General features: G+C 49.9%; 2 protein-coding genes, 1 long non-coding RNA gene and 1 other non-coding gene across 6 annotated transcripts; 2 read left to right on the top strand and 2 right to left on the bottom strand.

Moving 5' to 3' along the window:
* Window positions 1-340: 340 nt before the first annotated feature.
* On the bottom strand, window positions 341-1567 carry LOC101766913 (glutathione S-transferase F11). The gene is made up of 3 exons (XM_004983726.2): window positions 1317-1567; window positions 1181-1229; window positions 341-1079 (listed from the first exon to the last, which is right to left on the bottom strand). The coding sequence occupies exons 1-3, from the start codon at window positions 1461-1463 to the stop codon at window positions 553-555; spliced, it is 723 nt and encodes a 240-aa protein (XP_004983783.1). The 5' UTR covers window positions 1464-1567; the 3' UTR covers window positions 341-552.
* Window positions 1568-3392: 1825 nt separating this feature from the next.
* LOC101766627 lies at window positions 3393-4883 on the top strand. 3 transcript variants are annotated; one of them, XR_001162947.2, is made up of 4 exons: window positions 3393-3750; window positions 3858-3940; window positions 4361-4424; window positions 4619-4883. It is a non-coding gene; the product is annotated as an uncharacterized LOC101766627 (long non-coding RNA). The 3 variants fall into 3 exon arrangements; XR_001162946.2 differs by having other exon boundaries at window positions 3858-3950; window positions 4619-4874; XR_002675680.1 differs by having other exon boundaries at window positions 3858-4424.
* A 9522-nt stretch (window positions 4884-14405) lies between these two features.
* LOC101767471 (glutathione S-transferase F11) lies at window positions 14406-15734 on the bottom strand. The gene is made up of 3 exons (XM_022823487.1): window positions 15530-15734; window positions 15356-15404; window positions 14406-15267 (listed from the first exon to the last, which is right to left on the bottom strand). The coding sequence occupies exons 1-3, from the start codon at window positions 15683-15685 to the stop codon at window positions 14663-14665; spliced, it is 810 nt and encodes a 269-aa protein (XP_022679222.1). The 5' UTR covers window positions 15686-15734; the 3' UTR covers window positions 14406-14662.
* Window positions 15735-25218: 9484 nt separating this feature from the next.
* TRNAA-AGC lies at window positions 25219-25291 on the top strand. Its single transcript has one exon. It is a non-coding gene; the product is annotated as a tRNA-Ala (tRNA).
* The last annotated feature ends 799 nt before the right edge of the window (window positions 25292-26090 follow it).

The following is a 26090-nucleotide window of genomic DNA, read 5'->3' as shown; positions in this document are numbered from 1 at the left end:
ATTTTAAAATAAAATATCCAAATATTAGTATAAAAAACCTAGCTACCCGCGCTATTTGCGTGGGCTACTTTGCTAGTTACTAGTAGTAGAAAGAAAGCTCCATTAATGGTTGTAGTAGTATTCATATTCTGATAGATAAACTGTTTAAATAAATAATTTACAATTCTACTAATTCTAGCTATATTACAAACACAAATGGTTGTCGTCATGGACATGTCTCTTAGTAACTTTGAGTACTCCATTGTTTGGAGATTAAATCACTAGCATCCGAACAAGGCCTTATATGGATATTTGCTTGTTAAAAACAATATGGGTGTCTTGCATTCGACCACAATTGCAATAAAAAAAACTAAGGCAGTGACGTGTTCAATCCAATCTCACGAGAAGGGGCAGCATTCTCCTGTCGATTTATTACACGATGAACAACGGCCATTGACGCAGGGCCAGGCGGTGTCTATTCATTCAGAACAAAGGGAATATACAGAAACCAGCAGCAACAGAAACACGATGGACCATGGCCACGCCGACCGGCGCCACCTCCTGCGGTCGAGCTCAGAACGGCGCCTCCGCGGACGGCGGGCGCTGCAGCTCCTTGACCCTCTTCCAGGAGTCTCGGCCGGAGATGGTGTACCACCACCTGCTGACGTTCCTGCGCGACTCGATGAGGCGCGCCGAGCGCGGGTCCGCGGCAAGGCGGTCGGCGTTGGGCAGGTGCGACAGGTCGGCGAGCGTGAACTTGCTGCCCGCCAGGAACTCCTCCTCGCCGAGGCGCTGCTCGTAGATGTCCAGAAGCTTGCCGAGGTCCTTGCGGCTCTTCTCGAACAGCTGCGCCATCTCCTCCACCTTCTGCCGGTGCGACGGGTGCATCCCGGCCGCGGCGCCCCTGCCGTCTAGCGGCATGTCGGGCGGCAGGTATGCCAGGCTGTAGACCATGTCGGCGCTGGGGATGTCGAAGCTGTGCGCCTCCGTCTGCAGCCACTGCTCGATGGAGGCCCGCTCCAGCGCGCCCGGGCCGAACAGGTCCTTGTTACCCTGGTTCTTGTACTTGTCCGCGATGTGGCGCAGGATCTTCCTCGACTCTGCGTTCATCAACGCATTGTATTTGTATACTTAGAATTTAGAAACTAATCGATGTGCAGATGCTTTCAAAAATTAGTTCTTGCATCGCTTTCGTACTTACCGACGAGCGTGACGTTGCTGTCCTCGAAGGTGAGCGCCTCGCCGTGCGGCTGCAGCATTTCGCACTCGTACATCAGAAATGAACACTGTTCTTGAGTGTGCGTTCGAGTATACTATGATTGCAGAAGTATATTAACCTGGAGCTTGAGGTACTGAGGCATGCGCTGGGATCCGCGGAAGGAGTCGACGCGGATGAGCTGGAACTCGACGTCCTTCTCGAACAGGCAGGTCAGGACGCGCGCGACCTCCGCCGACGCCGGCGACCCGAACACCTTCACCGGCATCTTCTCAGGCGCCGGTGGATCTGCCGCGGCTAAAGGTTTGCGAAAAGATCAAGAAGGAACCTGCTGGCTGCTGGGTACGTGGCCAAAGCTATGTGAAGGTCTGGATGTTCTGGTGGCTATATATACGCATCCGAAAGCGAGAGAGGGATCAGAATGCCTTAGCAGCTTGCTTCCCAACAGGTTCGTGAGAGCAAAAGCGAAAGGGAGAAAAAGAGGCAAAGCGCCGATTCAAAGAGGCGGCCTCAGGTTTGCCGCGATGCTGTCTGCGTATCATGGCGTCCACAAGCAATCGAGAGTGAAGAATTTCTCTTATTAATCTATGCCAAAGAAACAGATATATATCAAATTAAAGCTTCCAACGACAAAGGAAACAATTGATCGAAGCAGGGCTGGCAGCGATCTAGTCGTGCATGGAATTTTCATTGTTATTGACTTCTTAAATTCTTCTCTTTTTAGGGCATACTGGTTAAAAACTCTTGACGGCACGTATGAACATACAGCTTAACTTACAGCATGCCATGTGCTACCATCGAATAAACTAGAAAGCACGTATGCTCATAGCTATCGACACTAGCCTGATTCCCGCTGGAAGTTCAGGATATGTTCTTTCCCTTGTCTTGCCACCAACTTTGCAGCATCGTCAGAAGCAGTTCGTCTTTATATCGAGGTAAAGTATCAACTAAGTTCTACGTTTTTCACGCACCTGTTGCTCCGTTCTTTGCCTAAAAGAGGGGGGAAATTATTCCTAGTTCTTTGTATAAAAAGGAATTGTATGCTGTTTACCACATATTACAGTAGATGATGAACAAATATCTAGGACCATTAATAATTCATTTTTAAAGAAAATGGAACGGTATCAGGTTAACAACGGACTTACGGACTGTTGGCTGGGGGGCCTATTAGTGATTATAAAATGAATAAAAAACTGAATTGATAAGTTCAACAAGCGCAACACAATTGGGCTACAAACATGTGAAAGAAAGCCCACAAGCAAAACCCGATAACTCATGGGCTGCAAACATCAGCATCCCAAAAACAGGTTGAAGCAACCCAAAACCCGCTTAACAGGCCCACGGACCGAAGCATGAGGCAGGGCATATTTTGGACCAGCCCATTACACGAAGAAAGCCTAAATTAGCATGGCCTATAGCAGCAATAAAACAGTAGGCCGCAGCGGAGGCGCGGAGCCCATCCGAAGCAGAAGCGGAATAATAATGTCAGGATCGAATCGGCTAGAATAGAAGTAATTCAGGGAAAATAAAAGCAGGAATAGAATGCAAGTAAGAGGATAAACTAGGGTTCTACTCCAAGGTATGCAGGAAAAGTAACCGAATGAAATATGGGTTGCCTTTCCCTTCACGGCACCGGGTTATAGCACTCCAATATAACCCTCCAATGGTTCAGGTTAGGGGGTGTTTGATACAGCTCCTAAACTTAGTACCCATCACATCAGATATTTGATACTAATTAAGAGTATTAAATATAAACTATTTACAAAACCCATTGTACATATGGAGTCTAATTCGCGAGACGAATCTATTAAGCTTAATTAGTTCATGATTTGACAATGTGCTGCTATAGTAAACATGTGCTAATCATGGATTAATTAGGCTCAATAGATGCGTCTCGCGAATTAGGAAGGGGTTCTGCAATTAGTTTTATAATTAGCTCATGTTCAGTCCTTCTAATTAGCATCCGAATATCCAATGTGACACTCCTAAGCTACCTCGTATCAAACACCTCTAAGTCTAATGACAGTCAAAAGGCACAGTAAAAGACAATGGTCACTCGATCAAGATTGAACGGTAAAAAACGATACATAACTGAAGTGGCCTGTAATTAGGGATGCAGATTTTTCTGGGTTGACCCAGTGACCCGGTACTCAAAATAATAGTTTTGGTGTAAATACCCATTGGGCCGATCCACAAAATTTTAGTGTCAAACCGTGCGCAGCACCCTGGGTCCGTTGGGTAACCCAATCTCGACCTCGAGCGGCGGCGCTGCCGCATCCGCCATCGTCGCGCCGCCCGTCCCACTCCAACCCCATGCCACCACGTCCTCCTCCTCTCCTCTCTCCGTCCTCGCCTTCCGCGGATTTCCATTCCTCGGTGCCCGTTCCCCAGCGCCGTTTCCCTGTCGCCTCGTCCTGGGCTGGGACCACCGCGCTCTGCTTCTTGGAATCGCAGTCCTCGGCGTCCTCCTCATCCAAGAGGCGGATGAGAACCTGCGATTCATCGACTCCGAGATCGAGTGCATCGTGCAGTACGAGGAGAGCACTGCCAGCAAGGTACACTTTCTTTGCGTTTTATTTGCTTGCGTTGATACAGTAGTTCGATTCTTATGTCTGCGTTAGCCTTGTTTCGCAAAAGTCATGATTAGGGTCCAATGCATCAGGTATGCAGGTTTCAGTTGGAGGCCGGAAGGAATTGGGTGCCAATTTAACCCAGATGGCACATGGTGCCTTTTGTGATGGACCGGTGTGAAAATGTGATTGTCACATGCTTGATGCTTGGATTCTAGATTTGAAGGAAAAAAGAAAAAAAATTCCACATTATGTCTTTCTTGCTTTCTTGCGTCCAAAAGTTCTGAATTGTATTGTGGTGTGTTAGTGTTTTGAGTTTGTGCCTTGGTGCCTTTTCATGCTCTCTGAATTGTGTCTGGTATTAGACTATTAGTTTCGTCATGTATGTTTCATTCTGTGAAAAAAGAATGAATTATTCTGTGAATTATACTCCCTTCCATACACACTCTGGATTTCTGTTCAATTAGTGTAGATGTCTTAAAAGAAGTTGTGGTGATGGTAGGGAGAAGCTTGCACTGTTAGAGAACTGCAAGTTCATAGTAGAATGTTCCCACTAGACTTCAGTTTACCAGGTTTCTAACTGATTCTTATGCAGGATGTTTGTGGAAATCTGCTGGCACGCCTTCATCAGATGAAAAGTTCAATGGGTGTTAACTTAGGTACATCTCTTGTAGGCCAGTTTGATGTCTTTCTTACCATTTTTTTCACTGCATGATGTGATGCATGTTTTGGTTTGCCTTCTATTGTCCTTCATTTTTCATAGTTTTGTTTTCTATGGCAACTTCTGAGTTCACCGATTATGACATGGTGATCAGCCATGCATTTTCAGTTGATTTCTAATTCTTTTTATCAGCCTTTCCTCCTACAGGTGGGATCCTCAAACCGGCAGCAAGTGCAGGAGCAAGAATAGGAGTTCAATATCCAGCTTGTGGCAGGGGCAGTACTAAGATCTAGGCTCCATGCTGAATCAAGTCAAGGTCCTGCCTATCAAGGCAGAGTAGGCTTTAGTTGCTCGGATCTATCTTGTCTGCTGTAGATTGAGAATAAGATATGGCCTTATGGTTTCTTCATGTCAACTGTAGCAGCAAAGATATTGTTTGTCCATCTTCTCCTTCTCCCCTCCCCAGTCCAATGTTCATGGTCGGCTGACTTTTTTTTATTTTGACTCTTTTCGCGAAAAATTTTCACAAATAGACCCCTGGCGAAACCAATTCAAAAAATAGACCCTTAGCTTGGCACCAGCCATCCTGGCGCCAAGCTACAACGTCTTGGCGCCAGGATGGCTGGCGCCAAGGTCCCCGTGTTGGCGTGCCCACGTGGCGTGTGATGGATTACGTGGCGAGCGGGCAAAAAAGGCTCGGTGCCAAGATCGGTGGCGCCAAGCCTTAGCGCCACTTATCCTGGTGCCGAGCCTTTTACCTTATCGGGCACTCCTTCCTTTTGCGCATCAGTTTGTTTTCGCATCCTCAAACCCGCGCCACCGCCCTCGGAGTCCGCCACCGCCCTCGGAGTCCGCCGTCGCCGCCTGGCGCCCGCCCGCCCCCGCCCGGCCCGAGCCGCGCCACCCCGCCCGACACTCGGAGGCCCCCCGGTCGGGCCTTAGCGCCCGCCGTGCCCGGAGGCTGGCCGCCCCCCGCCCTGTGCCCGCTCCCGGCCGGGCAGGCCGCCCACCGTCCTGTGCCGGCTCCCTCCACGGTCGGAGGTAAGAAGAGTTATAGTATAATTTAGATAGATAGGTTTAGATAAAATAGTTATTGATAAATTGGAATAGTTAGGTAGAATTTAGATAGGTGGGTAGAATTGTTAGATAAAATAGTTAGATAGATGTAACGACCGACCCCTAATCCTTCCCAGTTAGGCTTGATCCCAGCCCTTAACCTTAGTCAGCTGTTTTGTTTGACCGCACCTAAGCGCCCAGTTTTCCGCCGATCCCGACCCCTGAGATCCGACCCCTTCCCGCCTCGCTCCTCTCCCGACCCCGGCGAGCTCAGTCCACCCTCGGATCCTGCTGATCTTCCTCACCCGTCCGATCTATCCACCGGTGGACCCGCGAGATCTTTCTCCAGATCCCCCGCGCCAGCCGCACTCGAGTTGCATGGCCGCCTCAGAGTCTTCCTACCGCGTGGCTCGTCTTCTCCGACGCCATCGCTCAGTTTTGTCTCTGGCAAGAAACAGAGTGGGTTCCCGCGCCCCTTTTCCCCAATAGCAGCGGAAACCCTCTGCACCCTTTCTGCAGAACCTCGTCTCCCGCGCCCATCATCACGCCACCAGACCCCGGCCCCAGAGCCCGATGTCGCCTGTCTTTTCCGTCCCTTTCAGCCACAGTTGCGCCGCCCGGTCGTTGCTACACGACGATTCCTCCACCGCCAACCCCGACCGCGGCCGCGACAGTTCCTTTCCCCGCTCTGTCAGACGCCGCCCGACAATCTGTTGTTCCGCGCTCTCCCCCGCGCCCGCGTCCGCCTGTCTTCTCACCTGTGCGCCCTCGAGTCTAGCGCCGTTTAACCGGTCGCTTCCATCGCCTCTTCCGCACGACGACGCCCGCTCGCCGCCAAATCTCAACCACCAGTCTACCCGCCCCTACGCAGCCCTGCCGGCAGAACGCAATGATCGCTGGCGTCACCCCCGGAGTTCTGCAGCACCGCCCTATTTGCTCAATCGCCGCCACGGCAGAGCACTCCATTGCTTCTCCCCGGCCTTCGCGCCGCTCCCCTTCTCTCTCTCCGCGCCGTTTCCGTTCCTTGATCCAGCAGCTATAAAAGGGATGCCCCCGTCGTCGGAGTTCCCTCCGCCTCTGTTGCCTTCAGCTTCCTCCTACTCCCTGCTCAAGCTCCTAGCGCCACCCACCCAGTTCTTGAGGAGTTCTTCTCCCGGTTCCCTCTCAGTTCCTCCAAGTCACCCAGCAGCTTGCTCCCCCGTGCTGCGTAAGAGCTCTCTTGTGTTCCGCAAGAAGCAGCGCCGCCGCCGGAGCATTTGCCAGTCTTAGCCCTTGCTCGAAGCTTTAGTCCCTCCGCCCAAGTCTGCCTCTTCCCGACCCCAAGCTTTCCTTTCAGGAAGAAGGTAAGTTGCCGACCCCCAGTCCGCCTCGCCCGACCCCTCCTATCCACCCGACCCCAGTTCCGTCTCGCCCGACCCTGTCTGTTCTGCCGACCCTTGTCCGCCTCGCCCGAGGGCTTGGCTGTGATCTTTTTCTTCAACTCGAGGGTGTATGTGTAAAACTTGGGAACCCTTCAGCGCTTGCGTCTAAGGACCCCTAGTTTATCACATCCTCTAGTTCAAGGATCAGACCACTAGTTCCTTCCTACCCTTACCTTTTGATCATCATCGGCTCTCGAACCACCATCACCTCCCGCTCTTTGTCGCGAGTTTCTGGGCTCAGGCGAGCCAGTGTTACTGTTGAACTAATCGTCTAAGCTAACCTTTGCATTGCATTCGTGTAGAGCTGCACCTCGCCGACGGTTTCTACGAGCTTCACCCGGCGCCAGAAGAAGAAGCTGTAGCCGAGCTCCTGCCCTCCGAAGCTGAAGTCGCCCCCGAAGCAGAGCAGTTTCCGTCCTCCTTGCTTGAAGGCAAGCCCCGGTTACATCAAAGTCCTACGTGTTTTACCAGACTTGTGCATGCCTTCTGTAACATGCTTGTGCATTTACGTATAGGAGTTGTGTGAAACCCTAGACGCATGACTCAGTGACCCATGATCTGAGCACTAGCTGTTGGACCGAGTAGCTGCATTGCTTAACTAGGAAAACGGTAAAAGTCGAGTGATTCCCTGTCACTCGCGAGTTATAGGAGTTGCATGTTTTCTCTCCTGTTATAACTGTAAGGACGATGGACGGGGCAGGGTTTTGGGTAACTCTTTGGTGGTCGGATGGTCGCCCCGTCTGTCTATGAAATTTTGCTAAGGCCCGACAGTGGTGGTGTTCGTGATCAAGTGTTTGAAAGTACTAGCCTCATACTTAGTATGGGATGAGGAAGCCTAGTACCGGATTGAACCTAGACGTGAGCGGTCGCCCCATTGTTCTTGGAACGGAGTTTCCCCTGCTGGTTGTCGCACGTGGTGGCAATGTGTGGTCACAGGACGACAGAGGCCGAGTCTGTGGAACCTTGCACCAAAGGAAATGGGCTCGACACGGGTTAGGGGATTGATGGGGAAGGCCGACACAGGAAGCGACCTCCGGGTGCGCGGATGTCGTGAGGCTAGGTTCACCATGCATGGTTAAAGAACTCGAATCGATTCGTCTGCCTCTCACAGTTTGAGATTGCTTGATCGCTATGTCACCCTGAGTAAATGAGGAATCTGATGATGGCAATGTTGTTTGTTATATCTTCACCTCTTGTTTGGCTCTATGATTGCTTAGAATAGGTTGCACAACCTAGACTGGTAAGTGAACCTAGAACCGGAGCTAAAACTTGAATTAGGATTTCTTAGTGCTTTTGGCAAACAAACCCCTCAGCCAAGAAGCCTTGCATGTCTAGAAGGAGGAGTAGCCCTTACTCCTATCGGTTAAGTCTTGTTGAGCTTAGTAGCTCAGCCTTGTTGTGGCTTCTGTTTTCAGGTGAAGTTGCCGCGTCCGACCCCTCTCTGGTTGGTGCTTGGCCGCCCCAGCTCCCGCCAGGCTGGACGGTCGAGTGGGACTCCTCCTCGGACGGCGAGGAGAGGACTCAGTGATGTTCTGGCTAGCCTCGCCCAGAACATCCGACCCCGACGAAGTCTTCCGCTAGTGTTTTCTCTGTTGTTCTTTTGTTTCATAAAACTCTGATGTTGGACTTTATGATTGAACTAAAATAGGTAAAACTTGTTTAACTCAGTGGACTTGTTGTATTCTCTGTAACCACTCACCTTCGTGTGGGTTTGCTAAACTCGATCCTGTTAAGTGGTTAAATCGGATGAAATCCGACGGCACCCCGTGTTAGCTCGGTTTAAGCAGGAGTGTCGCATGTTAGGCGACTTAACCTTGCTTAATCAAGCTAATCCGAGGTGGTTCCGCCACAATAGATAAATTGACAGATAGATAGAATTGTTAGATATGAAAAGTGATATAATTTGGTAGGTTTTTACATAGTAAACTAAGTAGTTGTATAGTTAAGTACATATGTACATATTAGGTGACATAGTTAGTTAGTATATGTGACATAGTTGGTTAGTTGTATTTAGTAGTTAGTAGTCGATTGATACTATCTCATTTCATACTAGACACCTTGTACTTAGAATGCTTCATTTATTATGGACTAAATGAATTGTGCGTCGTCATTTATTTTTGGAATTGGTTTCACCAGAGGCCTACTTGTGAAAAAATTTCACAAAAAAGGCTAAAATAAAAAAAAGTCGGTCTGTGCTAGTGATCGATTTTTTGTTATGTCTTCATTCAGAAATTAAAATCTCGATTATTCCTAACATTTCTTTGCTTTTCGTTTGCTGTTGTCAATACAACTGAGATTTTTCTTCTGCATTTGAGATTTGAACTGATGATTATGTTACTTTGTTGAATCTGCTTCGCTATGCAAGAAGTAGGAATAAAAATGTTGCGTTTTGAAATTGCATGGAGAAGAATGCAGCTGTCTGGATAGGGAAAAAAAAATCAGTAATTCAGTATTGGTGTTCTGCTTCTGACAAGTTGAAGGAGGGCGGTGGCTGCTGGCGTCTACGGAGCAAGGGCACGGACGCCGGATGCTCCAGGGGCTTTTTTTTTTGGTTGACCCATTGGGTCAGTGGGTCAGGCGCTGTGATTTATCGGGCCAACCCAAAACCAAAATTAGGATCGATGGGTAGCATGGGTCATGGAACTGGTTGACCCATTCCCGACCCACTTGCATCCCTACCTGTAATGCAACTGGTCAGAGGAGGAGCTAGCCGACCAAGCGCTCAACCCTGGTTTCTCACCTTTGTTCAGTAAACAGTCCCCCACCCCCTAAAACGATACATATCTATAGCACTATTATCTATAGCGTTGTAAGGGTTGCTGCGTTAGGAGAGTGTGACACCAATGGTGTTTACAATAGATTAATCCTTACTTAAGCACTAATAAGAAGAAATAAAAGAAAAGGAGAAAAATATAGAAAAGAAGACTTGGTCAAACAAGGTTAAATCAGAAAGTTAACTAAGTCAACCATGGTCAAATTAAGTCAAAAAGGTGAATTTGGATCAGATATAACAAATGGAGTGGATTAAATTCAAATCCAGTTTAAATTTTTAAATTTAAACTTGATTTGACAAAGGAGTTAATTGTGGTCAAGTACCCATGTTTGAGTGCTGTTTTAAAAAGATTTTATATGACAACTTCGCAAAATGTCCTCAGGAGAGTTTTAAGTATAATGTGTATAGAACACTCTGGACTAGATTTGGTTTACAAAAAATGGAATTTAAGTATTTTATTTAAAGCTCAAAGTTTGAACTTTATACTGTTCTGAGACACAATCTCAAATGAACGTCTGAAACTGAAATTCGGAATGTTCAGTTCATGGGCAAACCTTCAGAGCCTTTGATCTCCCAAACCAAAGCTCCTTGAGAAAAGTTCCTATCTATAACTTGTATCCCTAAGATATATCTACATATTTTCTTAAAGGATCTCGGAGAGTATGCATTTGAATTTGGACGAATTTGCTTGAGAAGGAATTCTGTGTACTGGAGTCAAACAGCAGCAGTAAAACAGTGGCAGCGCCGCCGTTCGCCGCCGGGCCGCCGCGGTAACTTTCTGCACGCCGCCACGCGCCATCGAGCGGCGAAGCCAGAGAAGCTAGCAGGCAGAAGATGGCCGTGAAGGATAGAGATGAAGCTTCATATAAATCACAGCGCCATCGTCATCCGCTCTCTGTTCTACTCTCCGCTCAGTTTCGGCCGCCGGAGCTCACCGCCAATTCCGCCGCCGTCGAGCCGCCTTCGACCAATTCCTCGAGCACACCGCGCCGTGACAATCTACTGAGCACTCCCAGGCACTCCTAGCCCGACGAAATCAGCCACAGCACCGCCGCGATATCTTCCCTGTTCCGCCGGCCGCCGTTGACACCCCACGGTGAGACCCCCTTTCCCGGTCCTCTCTGTTCAAGGTAGCTGCAATAATGGGTATTCTGGATCTCTTGGATGCTTGCGCGCGCTCCATTTGAAACAGATCCTGGCTAGGGCGGCCGGAACGCCCAACCCTAGCCAGAGCGCGCCGCCGCCATGGCCGCCGATAGGGGCGGCCTTGCTGGAGCTGTGCGCAGGAGATTTGAGCTTGAGGGGGAGGTGCGAGAGCTCGTGTAGATGGATAAGGTGTAGTCCTCGTCCAAGTTTTAGCCGCCATGCCGCCGGAATTTCTGGGCCACCACCGCGCCACTGCCGTGCACGCGTCGCCGCCGCCGCCGCGTCCGCTAGCCGCCGTCTACCGCTTCCATACGCAAGTAACACCACCAGTGGATGAGACGTGCCTAGTTGAGCGAGTACGGGCACTCGCCGCCGCGGGAGAGCCTCACCGCCGGCGACGGCGCCGCCGATCAACCCGCCGAAGCGCGGTCAAGGTCGGAGGGTTGTTTTGGTGAAAATAGGGACCGCGGGAAGAATTAGAGAAGAGCCAGGGGGTTTTGTGCAAAGATTTGGTTGTTTTGTTTTAAAACTGCATTTCAATATGTTTAAACTTCCATAATTCATAACTATTTGTAGAAAACTCCAAAATTGATGAAATCAATTTTTTTGAGTTCATATTTTCATTTTTGATGCAATAAAAATCATATATGTCATATAAAAAATTGTATTTTTCCTTTATTCAAACCTCTTTTAAAAATTAGGGTAAATTCTATTTAATTGATTTATAATTATTCCTTGGTTATTTAAATAGCCCTTGTTCTAGAAAAATATAAGAAGTTCTTATTTAAAAGATTTAACTTTTTATAAAATTAAGAGGATGGTTATTTTATTTTGCTTACCATTCATTGCATCATTCCATATAGATTCAGAAAGCCATAGAAGGCGAAGACGTGATCATGGTGGAACAAGTTCCCGAAGCTACCTCGGAACTTGTCGTCAAAACTATTGACCCCGAGGAGCAGCAAGGCAAGCCCCGGTGCATTAATCCTATTTAACCTTGCTAATCCGAGTCCAAATTATTATATTTCATGATTGTGTATTAAGTTTAGAAGTTGAGTGGAGTGCTTTTAAGCATTCTACCTTCCTTTGATTTAAGGACATCTTTGCCACCTGTTCAAAAACAATAGAAGGTTAAGCATAATTTGGTAGTGCCGCAGGAGTCAAGTAATTCCATGTTACTTGCATAAGAACAACATCTAAAATTTGTTGGATTGCAAAACAACTTGTTTAATGAAGGACTGGGCAGGACATTGGCCTCATGATAAAAAGTGATGTTGGATGTTGATGAAGAAGTTGAAAGTTTGGTCCTACCTGGACAATGAATCTAAGGCCCGTTTGATTGGTGGCCTTTAGGTCAAGCTTTGAATGCACTAATCACATGTTGGTATATGGGGTCCGGTAAACTGATGTACTTCTGAGGTGCCGAAGTTTGAACTGTGACTCACCACGCTTGACGTGGACCGGTGGGCGAGGTTGTGAGCAGTAACTCATGGGACACTTTTGATCAGACAATGATGTACATGAGCACATCGGGCTATGCGAGCTCAGTTCAGGCAACGGAAACCAAAGAGGGAAAAGTTACCATATGTGATCTAACGGGTTGCGCACGTGTCATGTGATTAGCTCTATCTCCTGCAGGATATAAATCGGTTCGAATCGTCGCACTTATCGGTTTGAATCGCCGCACTTCTCGGATATGAATACCGCTTGATCTTTGACCATCATTATAAAGTTGCTCGCTAATGATGTTTATAAATGTTGTATGATGTTAGCATGCTTGTATTGGCTTGGAGTCCAAATTTTAAAATATAAGTCATCTAGCAACTAACATGTAATAAAAGATGTTCTAAGGATCTACTCTTAGCAACCTTTGCTAGCTTATCCCGAGTCAGCAAGAAACCCAAAGAAAGTCTTGCATACCCTTTGAGTCTTTTATGTTGACGGGTTAGTCTTGCTAAGTACTTTAGTACTTAGGGTTTTTGCAATCTTCTTGCAGTTAAAGAAGGTCACTAGATGACTTAAGCTTGAACGAGAACTCCAGAAGACGAGAAATACGTTGTGGGCACGACGTGTTTCATTTTAGTATCGTTTAGTTTGAATAAGCCTTTATAATGTTATCGTCCCTGACTTTAAACGAAGTGGTTTGTTTTAGGTACTAGTATTGTATGTTAAAGCAACTCTCTTATGGTTTGTACTAACTGCTACTGTAAATTATTTGTTTAAAGTTGTAATGTCTGTAACGAGCTCCTGCGTGTGAGATCCTAGATGTATGAATGAAACATCAATGTGGAGTCTTCGGGTAAGTTGAGGACGCCTAATAGACTACCGGGTTTATACTGATTCAAGTACGTGGCGTGCTAGACATTTAAAGTCTAACTAGCGTACTTGAGTCAATTTAAACTGGGTGGTTCTGCCACAAAGAGCTCTTGCTACTGTTCACAAATGGAGCCCCGCTAGCTGGCGCATGTCGCGTTCCGTTTCAGCATGGCCTTCTTTTTTTGGAAACGGGCACCCAAACAGAGTTGCCGTCCATCCACCACCCCAAGCCAGTGCCGCCATGTCGCTTCCCCGCAGCCTCGGCTGCCACTGCGCCACTTCTTCGGACCGCCACCGCCGCAGGCGCCAGCACTGTCGTGTCGTCTTCCTACCACCTAGGCCTCCCCACCTCCCGCTGCTGCCCAAGCCTCCCCCAGCTTCTCCGGTTGCACGCGCGGCCTCCGGTGGGCACCCACGTGGCCTCGCACCGGAGTGCCGCAATCCACCAGTGTGCATCGGGACCGGCATCTGAGGCGCGTCGTGGCCGGCCCAAAGCCATGCGCCAGCACTGGTGAAGGGCTGCATCGCCATGCCCAGAGGAGGAAGCGCACTGCCTCGACCTCGCCGCCCACGGATCTGCACGCCGCACCTCAGGACGGTGGATGACGCGCACAAGGGCAGCGATCGCCATGGGAGTAGGGGAGGGGAACGGCCAGTGCGGCCAGCGTGCGCGAGGCTGACGGCGGCCAAGGGAGCAGAGGAGGAGGCCAAACGGTCAGCGGCAGGGAGGCTTAAGGGTGGGGGTGAAGTGTGCGACGCCGACCACGATCACGGGAGTACATGAGGAGGGGGATGGCTGGTGACAGGGAGGCGTTAGGGTGAGGTTAGCACGTACGAGGACGCTAGCGGTCACAGAGAGGAAAGACGACTAGGAGGAACCGCAACCCCAGGCACGCAAGCACGCCACTTTGTCGAGCCGTCACCGCCATGCTGTTTCCCCGCCGCCTGGGCCTCCCCACCTCCCATTGGTGCCACCGCTGCCAAGCCTCCCCCAGCTTCTACGGTCGACGCGGCCTCCGGTAGGCACCCACGTGTCCTCACGCCAGAGTGCCACCTGGGACGCCCGCACACGTCATGGCCACCACCTGAGGCATGCCAGGGCCGGCCCATATCACCGGCTGATATGCTCTACAAGCGCGCTTGTTCTTCCTAGTAATATACATAGGCATTGGAACTCCCCGCTTCACTTTCCAGAATACGTCTTCTACTTCAGAATACGCCTCCTTCGCCAGTTGGGCCCTGACGAATACGTTTACACACGTGGAGATGCGTCGTTGTCATCTCTGTTAATCAAACAAGCAAGGTCAAACTAGTGGGCTGCTGATTCATGTCAACAGCCCAACAGAAGTCTATGACTCCACCAAACACGCACAGACACGGCCGCAGCCAAAGGCTACATTTCCAAATTCCAAGCATGCTTATTCTAACCAGCACGACAACAACGTTAGCACACCCACGGCGCACGCACAACAGCTACACGTCCAGGACGCGGCACGAACACGTTACGGCCCTGCAGAGAGCAAGCTAGATCGTTTGCACGCAGATTTCAGACGCCGCCGCTACGGTGGGCGCCGTGGCCTCCTCCGGCGCCACGAACGCGCGAGGGCCGCGCGCGCTCCGGCCCTGCACCATGACCACCTGCCTCCACGCCGGGCGCGCCGCGATGGCCGCGTACCACCGCGCCACGTTCCCCCTGGACGCCAGCAGCGCCCGGCCCCTCGCGGAGCGCGCGACGCGGTGCGCGCTCGGGAGGTGGGACAGGTCCGCCAGCGTGAACTCGTCGCCGGCCAGGTACGCGCTCCTGCCGAGCGCGTCGTCGTACACGTCCAGCACGCGCAGCAGCCGCCGCTCGCTCTCGGCGACGGCGGCGGCGCGCCGTGCCTCCTCCTCGCCGCCGCCGTCGTAGCCGTCTGTAGCGGCGGCCGGAGATGATGGTGGCGGCACCCCGACCGGCCGCGGCGCGAACGCGAGGTGGAACGCCAGCGCGGCGCTCGGCGCGTCGAAGCTCTGCGCCTCCGCCTGCAGCCACTTCTCGATGGACGCGCGCTCCAGCGCGCCGGCGCCGTACAGGCCCCTGGTGCACCACCGCGGGAACTCCGTGCACACGTACCGGCATATGTCCCTGGAATCTACAAACACAAAGGAGGCAAGAATTGGCAGTGAGCCACTAGATAGCCACACAACACGCATCGATTAAGTTCTCGGTCTCAGAGTTACCGCTGAGGGTGATGTCGCCGTGCTTGAGCACCACCTTGCCGCTGGGATCCTGCACGCATGGACAGATGAAAGGAGATCGATCGATCGCGAACAGAGCATGATATGATATGATGTACATGTGTCATTAGTGTTGGGGAGAGAATCTATCGAGAATCACTGATGATAAAAACGTGCCCTCATCTTGACGAGCTCGGGGAGCTTGTGCCCGCGCCTGAACGCGTCGGTGCGGACCAGCTCAAACTCGAGCTTCCGCTCGAGGAGGCACGCCATGACCCTCGCCACGTCCGTCGACGCCGGCTGTCCGAACACCTGCACCACCGCCGAAGCCATCTCGCTCTAACTAGAAAAATGCTAGCGGTTGCTTGATTGCATGCATGGTGGTGACCCAGTCACCTGCCGTGCACGGCGCCATTTATAGAGCAGAATAGCAGATGCTGCCCAGTGCCCAGGCATGTCGCTAGTCGTTACAACCTGATCACATGCATGGGAGGCGAAAAAGAGAAAGCAAAAGTGATCGAGCAGGCCACTGGGCTACAGGAGCTAGACGCCTAGACAATGTCGAACTCAAGTAGTACGCCGTCGCACTCGCAGCACTTTGATTCCTTGCTTGGCGCGAACTCGATACGATCGAGCTGGTTGGGACGGGACTTGGCGACGATGATACTGTTCCCTGAGCGGCACTCTTTGATCCACATGGGGATTAAAGCAAGGCACGCCGAAGCTGCATCGTTTGGTGGCTTCGAGCTCGTGACGATCGAAGCCTGCATTGCATTGTTTTTAGTTGAAAGCTCCTGCCGACCAGGAGGATTGATATAAAGCTTGATCGACACGCGCATGCATGAAAGCAGGAAAGCTGCCTGCCTGCTTGCTTGTTTGTCAGTTACACGACACAAGGTAGGACATATACCAATATATGTGCGGAAATGATGTGCATGCTTAGCTCGGAGAACTTTTGTCTCCTTGGCGATGGGATTAAGCCTAAGCGTGCGTTGGTCCATGTAAGCAATAATGTAGCTGAACTGAAACCACGAAAAAAAACAAGAAAGGAGAGGAAGATGAACTGAGTGCTAAAATTTAGCACCTGTTACAAAGGATGTTTAGATGCTAATTAGAAGTATTAAACATAGGCTAATTACAAAACTAATTGCACAGATAGAGTCTAATTCGCGAGACGAATCTATTAAACCTAATTAGTTCATGATTTGACAATGTGGTGCTACAGTGACCATTTGCTATGATGGATTAATTAGGCTAAATAGATTCGTCTCGCGAATTAGCATAGGGTTCTGTAATTAGTTTTATAATTAGTCCATATTTAATCTTTTTAATTAGCATCCGAACATGCGGTACTGCTGATACCTAGTATAGAAACGCCCACTGAATCAAAAACGCATTGGCATCGACATGGATGCGCGACGAGGCATTGAAGCTGCCCTCGGGAGTGGAGAGGGGGTCGCGCATTGAACCGAGTTGGGTGAGCGTGGCAGGAGGAGATTCCCTCGCATTGAACCCGGCCTGCGCCGCAGAACTCGAGCTGCCTGCACCAGAGCCGCGCCAACGGGCGCCGCCCGCCCGGCCCTGCCAGCCATGCCCGACCCCAATCAACGCCCTGCCTTGTCTCTTTTGTCTCGCCGGCCTGGCCATCCAACCAACGACCTCCGGCTCAACGCAGTTTGTAGTTGTACCCAGCACATGCATGCGTCGATTTGAAGACGTGTGCGTGCTCGATCAGCTCTTCCTACGTACAGCGTCCTCCAGTACTCGGCCCCTACGGCTACTAGTCTACTACTCACTGGATGACGCATGTGTTATGTCTTTTCCCACACTGAATTAAGGTGCCTTTTGGCACGGCTCATGAACCGGATTCAGGAGCCGCTTATAGGCAAGCTGTGCCAAAGGGTGCAGCTCAAAACAGCTCACAGGCAAAAGTCCCGCAAAATACAGACGACGGCTTGCACTACGGGGTATGAGCTATTTTTTCTAGCTTCTCGTGGCTCATCCCTGCCTTGTGCTGTGTAATATAAAGACGCATGTGTCCAGATGCGGGTCAGGCAGCAGCACCGCCTGAGAGAGAAACCAGGCAGGAAAAAAAGAAAGGAAGAAGGGCATGCAACGTGGCCCGAAGAGAGAGAGAAAAAAGAGAGAGGCTGCAGGAGAGAGAAAAAAGAATGGAAGAATCAAAGAAGGAATGTGAAGGAGATAGAAAATAAGAAAGAAAAAAGAAATGGGGAAAGAAAAAAGAAATAGGAAAAAGGAAAAAAAGAAAGAGAAAAGGAGATAAGGGTACTATAGGCATTTGACTCTTATATACATTCTAAAACAAGAGGAGAAGTCGTTTTACCAAACATTTTTTCCATCAAGTCAAGCCAAAGCCAAAAAAAGCTGCTTCATCAGAAAACCTAGAGCCAGAGCTATTTTTGCGGAAGGCAAAGCTATGCCAAACGGGACCTAAGTATTGACTGCTGCTAGTAGTGGTAGTGGTCTCATCGGCCAGTCTACTAGTAGGATTCACACATGGGATACGTATTCTAGCAAAATTAGGTCTTGTTCGGTCATTCATGATTGGATCATGGAACGGATTCATTCTTGGAGGAGAATGAGTGAATCCGGTTGTGTCATTCGATCCTGGAGGGTTTCGTTCCGGAGGTCAAGACATAAGGATTGATTCCGATCACTAAGAGGCTGAAATAACCAAAACGAGCTGAAATCAAGACCAACTCTATTCTGATTCGAACCGAACGTTATTTTGTGTTAGGCTGGATTTTAAACCGGATCAAGTCAATCCGTATGGAATAGATCTCGTTCCGGGTGGTTCCGAGAGAACCGAACGAGGCCTTAGTGGGAAACTAGATATATTATCACCAAATTGACATCCGAATTTTTGTCTTTCCCCTCTTGTTTTCGCCATCTTCATATCCAATGAGCTCTAAATCTCCGACTATATATCTAGTGAGTTTTGATCCCATTTTTGTCATCTCGAGGTTAATGTTAGTTTGGGATGAGATTATTTCATATAGGATAGCAAAATTAGAGACATGTCCATGGTGGTTGGCCCTTCCTGGCGGGGGAGGCAGTTGGTGAGCGGGCAGTGCCGATCAGCAGGAATCGATAGTGTAGTGGAGGCATCCACAATCAGGATCAGATGGTGCGTGGTAATAACTAGGTAACTTCTTGCTCCTAGGGTGTGTTTGGTTTGGAGATAAGGAGCGATGGGACGGCCCCGTCCTAATTTTTTAGGATGGGATTGTCCCGTCTGATATTTGGTTGAGAGGGATGGATTCATCTAAGTTTTTTGTTTGGTACGATGGATCGAAAATGAGGGACAGATGGCTTGGGTAACACCATTAGCTGCAGGTTTTAGTGGGATCCACATGTCATCCATGGGGCCACATGTCGTCCTCTTTTCTTTTTTTTCTCCTCAACCTTATCTTCTCTAACAGGCTCCACCCTCGAGCTCTAGTGGCGCGCAATGGAGCTCGACTCGCCCGGCTGGCAGCTGGCCTCGCGGCAGAGGCTCAAGCTCGCCGCCCCCATCTTCTCCCCGTCCACCGCCGCCAAGCCAGGCCATGGGCACGCCGGCCCCGCGGCGGAGCTCAAGGTCGCCCGGCTAGCCGCGCTGGCTCAAGCTCATCACCCGGGGACATCGCCCCCGATGGCCTAGGGCCCGGCTGGGCCGCCGGAGCAACTCCCGCGCCCGCCTGCTAGCGGGAGCTCGTCCTCCTCCTCTGCGCCAGTTGGCCTTGAGCGGGACGGCGTGTCACGGCGTGCACGGGGGATGACCCCGTCCACCACTTTTGATGGGACGGGAACATCCCGCATCTAGAGGGTATATTTCCTCCTGGGGATGTTCCTATCCCACATATTTCTCAACCAAACACAGGATGAAGGAGGATCATCCCGTCCTGTTCCTGGAACCAAACGCACCCCTAGCAATTCCATGTTGCGCGCGAATGGACGTGCATCGCCCAGCAAAAAGATGGGGGATCTCATTTATGTCTTTGCGCGAATGGAGTGTGAGTGGTAGAGATCAGAGAGCGCTTGTTGGCAGGGAGAGACAGCGCGCGGGCTTGGTGTTTCAATTCTATTAATGCTGCAGCCTGTCTTACTCATTTGGTAGCCGGGAGGAGTTAAATGCCCGCACCAACACGCAGGGAGCAGGGAATCAGAGAAGCCCATAAGTTGGGGGTCTTCTCCCCCAAAGGCCCAAACGCATTCCTCCACACCAGCCAGACAACCCTACCTAGCAACCGGCGGAGGGCTCCTCTCTCCATGGTTGCACTTGCACGCCATGGATACCTTGGAGCTCAGAGATCCATGGCGAGTTCTTCTTCCACATATATACCTCCTCCTTGTCCTTCTGTCACCAGATCATCTAGCTAGCCGGAGGAGCAAGAAATGGAAGTGTAGCTATGGTGTTGGCTCGGCTCACTCAGAAGCTGAAGGAGCCATGGCCCATGGATCTAGCTGGGCACAGCTTGCAGTGCTAGCTCCTGGCGTTTCTGATTGAGCCGTGCCAATATCTTAGTACCCTTTCATGTTCGCGCCGCGCCATCTCCTGAATTCTTCACTGCCTCGTCGTTACCGTGGTTACCGTGTTCTTGTGTTCTTGCAATATCTCTTTTGTCTCTTTAAATTCGCTTTTGCCAGTATCTGCATACATGGACTTGCATGCATTTTTTAGTTGTTTCATAATTTTTTTTGGGGAACCGTGTGGCTAACCAGTAACCATTTGCCTGCCTTGCATAAGAGGTATTGCGCGTTGCGCCTTTCGTGCTGTTGCACCAGTTAGGTCATGCGGAAATCACTCGGCAGATCAAGCAAGAGAAGTAGTGCACGGCTGCACGGCGCATTACGACCAGCTAGCATGTATGCATGTTCAGTTCATGCAGCTCTTCAGATGCATCACGGGCGTAGTTGAAACACGCCCGAATAATTTGAATGCATTGTGCTTTTGGCGCATGTCCTTCTTCCACGCTTTCTATATTTGCAGTGTGCATGTAATATATAGTTGATTTTCCATCTCACAAGTTTCCAGATTATTTGTTGCTCATCAGCCAAGCTATTATATTCCATGGAATATATGAAACAGTACTTGAAGCAGATTGAAGGCACATTGATCGCACTTCTCGACGGTTCTTTTCAGGAAGGACATGGATTATATGATCTAGCATGCATGGTAGTCATTGATTAGTATGTATAACCACTGTATGTGCCCGTCTCCTCCATGAGGAAGAGAAAGGGAGAAAATATGTGGACATAGATGCCCTTTGTACATTTCATGTGACAGTTGTGACCATGTGTTTCTTGATTCCTCTCATGTATCACCTGCAGTATTCATACTCCAGAAAGACAGAATTCAGCAGAATATGAGTTGGTTGACAGTATATCCAAATGCAGTTCTTGTCTCCAATGTCAAAATTTCTCCACCAGCAACACTTATCTGACCTTGTTGTACTCTTTTTTTGTCTCGAGACCTTGTTGTACTCTTTTTTTTGTCTCGAGAAAACTAAACTTATTTTACAGTTTACACTGAAAATTTATATCCGTACCAATGCGATTAGCTGATTACTCCTGCAGATATATGCAATCTGCCGCCCGTGTACTGTGAAATTCAAAACTGTGGCATCTAAACCAAAGATCGAAAATGAACTAGCAAGCGAGTACCGAGATATTCAAACATTGTTCTTGATATGATCTGTATGGCACTACGCCTACATGATTCAGAAGAGAGAAAACATATCCATGTGCCGGCGCCTCATCTTTCTGACCCACTTCCAGAGGGATTCATCATGGCATGTACATCCCCGCGGCGCACGTAAATTGATTCCACGCCCGGCACGTACTGGTCGCTGCAGCTTCCAACTTCCATAACTGTTAATGCAAACGCAGACATTTATGCCCACAATGATGCCTCCATGCTCTACCGCAATTCATCGTCCCATTCGATCGCGGAAGTCTGAAGATGAAATGAAGGAGAGAAAACCCCAGATTTCTCTTGGCCTTGCTGTCTGTCCAACGCTCGTAATCTTTGGCCAAGAGAAGAGCCTTTGAGCGCAACCTTTATCAAGAAAAGGAAAATCTCCTTTCACCTGAAAACCTGATTTCTCAAACCATAAACACGCACTCTGAATACTGAAACCCAGCCAGCGGTTTCAGAATTTGCGACGACGGTTCTCACGCCGGCCATGCACGAGCCACGGCCAGTTCCAGACTGAACACGCGCGACAGTTCTGAACAAAAGCAGCAGAGATCGAAGGCTAGGTTTGGGGAGGACGGTGGTTGGGGATTGCGAGGGAGAAGTAACTGTGGCACGAGCATGCATAAATGAGGAGCAGGCCAAAGGCATGCAAGGATGCATTGCATCGATCAGAGGAAGCGGAGGGAGAGAATATGGGAGGGGCAGCCTTGCATTTAACACAACACGCACAACGCAGTAGATGGATGGATGGACGGACGGACGGAGACGAATGGCATCGTCGTCAGACAAAGATTCCCGGCATTCACTCCCCCGCCCAGCTCCAGAACTGCAGCGGCAGCTCTGCGTGCCTGCAGGCAGCCAGGAGGCACCCATCCCCATGCCGTTTGGTAGCTGTAGCTTTGATCGCACACCGTCTCTTCAGTGGTCACCCTCCTCCATTAGTCCTCCAACCTCGCTCGCAGGCATGTCACTCACTCACTCCTCTCTCTCTCTCGTCTCTCTCCGCCATTTTGCAAGTGAAAATGCACCAAACACTTGTACAGGATTCTTTCTTGAGTCGAGAGGCGCAGCAAAGAAAATTTCAGATAACTTTGGTTCTCAAAACGAAGTTCAGAAGATCTGAAAAGAGGGGGAAGAGAAATACTGAAACGGAGCTGACAATATGACCAGGGTAGGTGGAGGCTGTTATGATCGTTGGACGCTTGCTGTTTTACATGGTGTGAGCAAAAGGAATTCAAATTTGATGCAAGAAGTGTGGTCGCCCCGGAGGCCGGACGTTGCAGGAGGACGGACGGACGGTGGCCGGCTGCATGGATCCAGGGACCAGAGAAATGGTCCAGGGTCAAACACGAAGGCCTGCGATTTGCAACGAGCCAAACGTTGCCCCAATTTTCGGCTTCAGCAGAATCTGCAGCCTCTGATACACTTCATGGCGAGGAAGGCAGAAACAGCATGAACCTGATCAAGTCTGGGTTAATTTGGCCTTGAACATGTCGCAGTTTTCTTGTTTTTTGTTTTTTTTTTGTGGCGGGCGGGAGATAAGACTGATAATTTGTGTAGAAAAATTAAAGGAAATGATATGTTTAGCACTTTCTCGGCACTGCAGGTCTGCAGCTGCGCTTCTCCATTCCGGTTTGTCGGATTGGGCTGAGAATTACCTTTCTTCAGAGAATCAGAGGTGAGGAAAAACTACTGAACTACGGAGTATATCACTGCACCATAGCTCGATCGGTAATATTCGATCTCTAGCCACATACACTGTACCTCTGGCTCACATCCTGGAGAAGATATCTGGAGGTACTCAGTATTGATTCGCAGCTATCAGCCGAAAGTTTCATCAGTAGAGCCCACTACTCCGTGCGTGATCTTGATACGCTAAACGACGCCAAAGATTAAGCATACTAGCAGCAGTATGAATAGTGTATCGATCACTGAAGACAGACGAGAATTCATTGCCAACGATGCCACTTGGAGGCAAAATCAAGCAGCGCTTTCCCTCCACAGCAGAGATGTTTCGCGACAGCATCGACTATCGAGTGCTCAACACAGTACATGGTCACATACATATACACGGCCTCCATAACGCTGCCGGGAATCTATCTAACTAGCTACCTTATGAATTCACAACAGGCGAGACTGGAGAGAACCTGAAATTGCTGCGTCGAGATGAGGCGCACTGGTTGATGCTTGATGGATGCAAATCAGAGTCAGTAGGGTCTGAAGCCACTGACTTGCATGGAACGATTCGGTATACAAATATGTACAAGAGGCCAAGAGGGATGGGGCGATGCAGGACAAGTCGACAGGATTATATTACAGAGAGATTATCGGCGAGAAGGGCGGGGGCCGCTCAGATCTTCTTGTACTTGTGCCAGCAGACGAGCATGGCGACGCAGCGCCGGAAGATGTAGAACCGGGACCGCTGCTCCCGCGCCACCGCCAGGCACCCCCTCCGCCCCTCCCCGCCTCCGCCGGCGGCCGCCGACCCCTGCCGCGACGCGCACTGCCCCATGTGCCGATATCGCTCCTCTCCTGACTGACCGACGAACCTCCCTAGAACCACCCTCCGTGCGCGACGAGGCGATCGCAGGCGGCGGGACGGAGCAATCGAGCGCTGAAGAGGACGTGAGCCGCGCACGCGCCCCTAGTTCTCGCCGCCGCATCGCGCGGACGACGCGGCCCTCGTGGGAGGCTTCCGTAATTACGCCCCACGATGCCACGTGCAATAAAAAAAATTATACAACAAAAAGTTTATAGAAAAATATTTGGGGAAAATTTAGAAGAAAAAATTAGAGAAATTTTTGAAAGATTTTCTAAAAGAATTTGAACAAAGTTTAGGGAAAAGATTCGGTAAAAATCTAGAAAAAAAATTTAGGCAAAAAAATTGAAAAAAATGAAAAGAAAAAAATTATCTCACCTCGGCTGTCCCGATGGGGAGCTCGCACGCTGCCGCCCCCTAGTGGGAGAGCACGTCCCAGCTTGGTGTCACCGCTCCCTACAGGGAAGCTCACCGTGGGCAAGCTCCGTTGCCACCTCACACCCTCACCGCGTGGAGTGGGAGCTCTATCGGTGCTTCGTGCCTCATCGACGGAGGCTTCCCCCGACAGCTAATTTGGACCGAGGAGGAGAGAGAATTGGTAAAAGAAAAATGATGGGAGACAAGGAGATGAAGATAAGGTTGCTGAACCCATCGTATGCTTGCCGTTACAGTTACAGGGGTGGAGAGACATTGACAGGAAGGACGGAAGCTACGGCCGACTGCAAATTTAGCTTCGGGGTGCCCGCCCCGGATTGGATAAACCGTGTAGGGTGGAGGTCGTTGCGCGGCGTTCCGGTTTGACTGCGCGTTGGGCCCGGTCAGCGGCGATGCCTTTTGGCGTGGCGGTTATAGATTGTGGACTTGTAGTAGCTTCTAGAAGAGAAAGAGAAGCGGTTGCCAGGCTAGGCTTGTTCGAGTCCGAGGTGACGTGGGTAGGGACGGCTTCCGAGTCCCGACCTCTCTCATCGTGCTCGTGCCTGAAACGGGACGGTTTTGAAGAAGGGACCGAGTACGTCTCCAGCCTTGAGGTGATTAATCTGGACTGATGATGTTCTGAATTTTGATCTTTGTGTCACGTTTGGTAACAAGTTTTGGACCATCTGCACGAGTGTATCGGGGGGCGGGACCGTGCGTGAGCGACGCATTCGTGATTTCGTGCAGGCGTCTTGGGCCGAGGCGGGATAGTGCGTCTTCCGGCCCAGCAAGAAACCCAGCATTTCTCTCGAGATGAGCAGACACCCTCTGTGCGCATCCAACGTCCGGGCCAGAGCTCGTCACCGACCGAAGGCACGAAGCGATGATGCTGCCTTCAGCTTCCGAGCTCGCCAGGCTCCTGCTTCCCTAGCCGGCGCGCGCGTCCCGCTCCCATATCCGTGATCCTTTTGGGGGAATTTTTTTTATGTTGGTGACGCCGGGGAACGAGGAGGAGAAGCACGCGACACCTGTAGTCGTTGTTGCTCCGGCGACCCGAGGGTATCATGTCACATGGTGATGATTGATGAACCTGCGCTAGCTTTGCTAGCCGGCACGGCAAGGTGCAGCCTGCAGACAGCAGACGTAGAGATCCTGGCGCCTTGAAGAAATAATAATATACTAATAACAAAGTTTATACGAATTCGCCAAAACGGGGATGTAGCTCAGATGGTAGAGCGCTCGCTTAGCATGCGAGAGGTACGGGGATCGATACCCCGCATCTCCAGTTGCCTTTTTTTTTGTTCTTTGTTGTTTCAGCGTCCTTTTTTTTTGGAGACCCGTTGGCCGTAGCTGTAGGAATTGTTTTCTTCCCATCTGCACTCTGATTCTGCAGGTTGTCGCTGCTTTCCGTGCTACCGTCTCTGGTCCGGTGGCGTCCGGTATCGATCATTTTCTAGTACAAACAAGTAAAGGCGAGCCAGCATTACAGATTATGTTCACATTTGATGAGGTAAACTGTTAAAGTAACTAGGGGGTGTTGGATACTTAGGCTATTGCATATCTTAATCATGGACTAATTAGGTTTAATGGATTCGTATAACGAATTAGTCCTGATTTATGCAATTATTTTTATCATTAACTTATATTTAATACTCCTAATTAGCATCCAAACATCTAATGTGATCCTTGAGCTAAGGATCCAAACACACCCGTAGTTTGAACTGTGAGCTGCAGGCACCGTTGGAAATAATATGCAAATTTGCTTTTGTTCCTTGTGTTTTTCCATTAGAAACTTACAAAACCTATACTATACGAGCTTACTTCTACACTATTGTTAATTCGCTGCATGTGCTCCTTTGGTTCTGGTGTTTTCCCGTTAGGAGCTGTTTGTAATGTTAGTTTTGAAGGGGAACCCCTTTAAAATATAGCCCCATTTTTTGTTTTACAAGGTAAAGCTCATAAAATATGTCTAGAAGACAATAAACCTAATTAAAATACACCCGGTTTGCTCCTTTACCACGGGAAAAAATTAAACCCCTAGAGGTCTGTATTTTAATATGATGGTCGAGCCATCAAGTGGTAGC

The sequence above is a fragment of the Setaria italica genome, chromosome IX (assembly GCF_000263155.2).
Source record: "Setaria italica strain Yugu1 chromosome IX, Setaria_italica_v2.0, whole genome shotgun sequence".
Taxonomy (NCBI): Eukaryota; Viridiplantae; Streptophyta; class Magnoliopsida; order Poales; family Poaceae; genus Setaria; species Setaria italica.
This window is presented reverse-complemented; position numbering and strand designations above follow the sequence as displayed.

Coding starts and splice junctions, on each gene's coding strand:
- LOC101767471 (XM_022823487.1), bottom strand. CDS start 15,685: ATGGCTTCGGCGGTGGTGCAGGTGTTCGGACAGCCGGCGTCGACGGAC. Junction 15,405..15,529: donor CCGAGCTCGTCAAGATGAGG/GCACGTTTTTAT, acceptor CCATGCGTGCAG/GATCCCAGCGGCAAGGTGGT. Junction 15,268..15,355: donor CGGCGACATCACCCTCAGCG/GTAACTCTGAGA, acceptor TTGTGTTTGTAG/ATTCCAGGGACATATGCCGG.
- LOC101766913 (XM_004983726.2), bottom strand. CDS start 1,463: ATGCCGGTGAAGGTGTTCGGGTCGCCGGCGTCGGCGGAGGTCGCGCGC. Junction 1,230..1,316: donor CTCAGTACCTCAAGCTCCAG/GTTAATATACTT, acceptor GAAATGCTGCAG/CCGCACGGCGAGGCGCTCAC. Junction 1,080..1,180: donor CAGCAACGTCACGCTCGTCG/GTAAGTACGAAA, acceptor TGATGAACGCAG/AGTCGAGGAAGATCCTGCGC.